This window comes from Brassica napus, unplaced genomic scaffold (assembly GCF_020379485.1).
Source record: "Brassica napus cultivar Da-Ae unplaced genomic scaffold, Da-Ae ScsIHWf_1227;HRSCAF=1753, whole genome shotgun sequence".
In the NCBI taxonomy this organism is placed as follows: Eukaryota; Viridiplantae; Streptophyta; class Magnoliopsida; order Brassicales; family Brassicaceae; genus Brassica; species Brassica napus.
Window position 1 is genome coordinate 128,822 of NW_026014649.1, and position 3,727 is coordinate 132,548.

The 3,727-nt window shown below is 38.6% G+C and overlaps 1 protein-coding gene across 1 annotated transcript; it reads right to left on the reverse strand.

The window, feature by feature from the left end:
* Positions 1 to 664: 664 nt before the first annotated feature.
* Positions 665 to 3,466, reverse strand: LOC106427779. Its single transcript, XM_048771610.1, has 6 exons — positions 2,967 to 3,466; positions 2,215 to 2,855; positions 1,937 to 2,135; positions 1,427 to 1,526; positions 949 to 1,338; positions 665 to 871 (listed from the first exon to the last, which is right to left on the reverse strand). The coding sequence occupies exons 1-6, from the start codon at positions 3,464 to 3,466 to the stop codon at positions 665 to 667; spliced, it is 2,037 nt and encodes a 678-aa protein (XP_048627567.1).
* Positions 3,467 to 3,727: the final 261 nt, after the last annotated feature.

Sequence of the window (3,727 nt, forward strand, 5' to 3'; positions counted from 1 at the left end):
ACAAACGAAACTCATAAAACTTACATCTTTCGGCTGAGATTTTCGAGAGAGAGAGAGGGAGAGAGATGGGAATGAAGGGACGGCGAGATCGACGGAGAACGGCGGGGGAGAGCGACGGAGAACGGCGGGGGAGAGCGACGCAGAATGGAGGGGGAGATCGACGCAGGTCGAGATCGACGGGGATGAAACAAGGAGGCGATTTCGTCGAGAGGGGGAGGATACGGATTAGGGTTAATGCGTTTCTGGATTTATATATAACGCTTTCCGACCACCATAATGGTTGGAAATCGGTCAGAACATTCCGACCGAAGCCAGTCAGAAATCCGTCGGAAATTGAATATTTTTAAAAAAAAAAATCCGCTTTGAATCATTCATTAAAATAAAATAAAACATATGAAAAATATTTTATTTAAAAGTACTCAAACTTACTAAAAAATATTTTCTCTTAAATATTACAAAATATATAATATCTTTCTAACTTATAAAAGTTTTTAAAAAATATTGAAGATTTTGTTTTTAAAAAAAAAATCCGCTTTGAAACATTCATTAAAATAAAATAAAACATATGAAAAAAATTTCTAAAAAGTACTCAGACTTACTAAAAAATATTTTCTCTTATACATTACAAAATATATAATATCTTTCTAACTTATAAAAGTTTTAATTAATCCGAATTTGATGAATATTCTGAAGAAACCGAGTCTTCGTTGAATTCTCCTTTCTCCGACTCCGAATCTGAGAATACTTCGTTGTCACCTACACCAGTAAAATCAACAACAAGATCGATTTCGCTTCCATCAACATGAAGATCACCTATGGCACTGCTCGAGGATTGTTGCATCGCAGCCGTATCCGAAACTCCTTCCAATTTCTCCGTGGAGTTATATGGGTCACGGTGACCCAAGGGTCTTGTTTATTCCTCACACGAGGATACCGAATATAAGTTACTTGATCAGCTTGTGAAGCCAGAATGAACGGATCATAGTTTGCAAGACTTCTTCTGGAATGAACTGATGTTACTCCAAACTCGTCAATTCGTACACCATATCCAACGATCGGGTTGTACCAATCAGCAAAGAAGGCAACACACCTCAAATTAAGGATCCCCGGATAGTGAATCTCCAATATCTCACGCAAAATACCATAGTAGATTACTTCGCCAGATCTAGCAGATATACCATGATTTATAGTTGGCTGCGTAGTGTTTTCGCTGAAAATCTTAAAAGCATATCCACGCGTGCAATACATCGGGTACGACACAGCAACAAATTTGGGACCAAGGGCCAACTCCTCTAACCATGGCTGAATAGGATCTCCTCTAGACAAGAGAAACCTTACCTGCATAGTAGTCACAAATTTAAGTAATGCACCATGTACAAAAAATCAAAAATTCAGAAGTAATAGAGAATAGATTTGAAAAACTTACATAGAATTTTAGCCAATTTACAAACTCGTTTTCTTTTAGTGCAGAAAGCTGATCTTCAGTGTAATTAGGATATGCACCCCTTATTTGCTCCATGTAAATCCTGCCATTGAAATCATAATTAGTTACAAATTTATTTACAAAATAGGATTCTTAATATATCATACTAAAACATAACTACCTTTCGTATGTCATTACTTCTTCGCAGTTTGCTAAAATGTACTTATGTAAGTGCATGTGCTCTTGTTCGGTGAGTCTTCTACTTTTTCCTTTTCCACTTAATCGACCAATTTGGGAAAATATGGTAGGCACCTCGACGGGATAAACTGTTCTCTGCCCTCCATCATCATGTCTTGATGGTTTTCGACTTTTAGTTTGTATTTATGGGGTAAAAATTAAGCAGCGAACTGGGATGTTTCCTCATTGATGCTTTGTGAAACAATAGAACCCTCAACTCGGCTTAAATTTTTCACTTTCTGCTTGAAATGATACATAGAACGCTCAACCAGGTACATCCATCGATATTGAACCGGGCCCCCAAGTTCTGCTTCTCGAGCGAGATGGATTGGAAGATGCTCCATAACATCAAAAAAGGAAGGTGGAAAAATCTTCTGGACATTGCATTGGATTATCGGAATCATTTCTTTCAAGTTTCTAATTCCATCTGCTGTTAATGATCTCGAGCACAAATCTCGAAAGAAAGCTGCTATTCCTGTAACAAAGAAAAAATTATGTTAGATATGAAAAGATACTATGTAACAGGTGAAGAAGTTATTAAATACTAAATTTACCTGCTATTGCTTCATGTACATGTTTTGGAAGAAGACCAGCGAAGAGAAGACGCTGCATCATGACATGACAATCATGACTTTTCAAACCAGAAAACTTTCCTTCTTCGCGATTAACACAGTTCCTTAGATTTGACGCATATCCATCTGGGAATTTGACGCTATCTATAATCCAGTCGAAGAACTCTTGCTTTGCAGCTGCATCTAACCGATAAATAGGCATTGGAAGTCTTCCTCTCCCATCCACGTGGAGAGATTCCCGGGCACATATATCTGGCAAGTCTAATATGGACTTCAGGTTGTCTTTCGTCTTTCCCTTGACATTGAGAATGGTATTCATGATGTTGTCAAATATATTCTTCTCTATATGCATCACATCTAAATTATGCCTAAGTAGATGGTTCTCCCAATACGGCAACTTCCAAAAAATACTTTTCTTGTGCCAGTTGTGATGTTCGCCATATCCATAAACTGGGTCATGCCCATTTCCCCCACATTTAGCTGTCGATTCCACACCAAAATCTCTGAGTTCAGTCAGGATAGATTTTCCATCTATTTCTGGTGGCGGACCATCAAACACCTTTTTGTTCTTAGTAAACAAAGTAGTGCTTTTTCGATACGGATGGTCGTGGGGTAGATATCGTCTATGACAATCAAACCAACATGTCTTCCTTCCATTCTTCAGTTGAAACGCATCTGTGTTATCTTGACAGTAGGGACACGCTAATCTTCCATGTGTTGTCCATCCAGATAACATTCCGTATGCGGGAAAGTCACTTATGGTCCACATAAGCACTGCACGCATTATAAAATTCTGCCTAGCAGATATATCATACACTTCAACTCCTTCGGCCCATAGCATTTTCAACTCATGAATCAATGGTTGCAAATAGACATCAAGGGATCTTTTAGGATGTGCAGGACCAGGAACTAGAATTGTGAGAAAGAGAAACTCTCGTTTCATGCACAATGATGGAGGTAAATTGTATGGTGTTACAATAACTGGCCAAAGAGAATATTGTCTCCCATGGCTTCCGAACGGGTTGAATCCATCCGTACTTAATCCAAGGTAAACATTTCTTCTCTCAGATGCAAAACTAGGATACACTGACTGAAAATGTTGCCAGGCTTTCGCGTCTGATGGATGAGCAATTTCTCCGTTGCTGTTGTGTTCACCATGCCATCTCATAGCATCGGCGGTATGTTTGGATTGGTATAACCTCTTTAGTCGGTCTGTTATTGGCAAGTACCACATTCTCTTATATGGGATTTTAGTCTTTCGACTTGTTTTTTGAAACCGTGGTTTGTGACAAAATCGACAACTAGTACGATCAACATCCCTTCTCCAGTATAGCATACAGTTGTCGATGCAAACATCTATCATTTGATAGGGCAAACCCAACCCTGAAACTAAGTTTTGTATCTCATAATAGGTAGCTGGTGAAAGGTTATCTTCCGGCAATATATCTTTCACAAAACCAGCTATCGCATCAACACAATCTTCGCTTAAGTTGTA

Coding starts and splice junctions, on each gene's coding strand:
- LOC106427779 (XM_048771610.1), bottom strand. CDS start 3,466: ATGTGGTACTTGCCAATAACAGACCGACTAAAGAGGTTATACCAATCC. Junction 2,136..2,214: donor TGTACATGAAGCAATAGCAG/GTAAATTTAGTA, acceptor TCTTTGTTACAG/GAATAGCAGCTTTCTTTCGA. Junction 1,527..1,936: donor CCGGTTCAATATCGATGGAT/GTACCTGGTTGA, acceptor TTTCAATGGCAG/GATTTACATGGAGCAAATAA.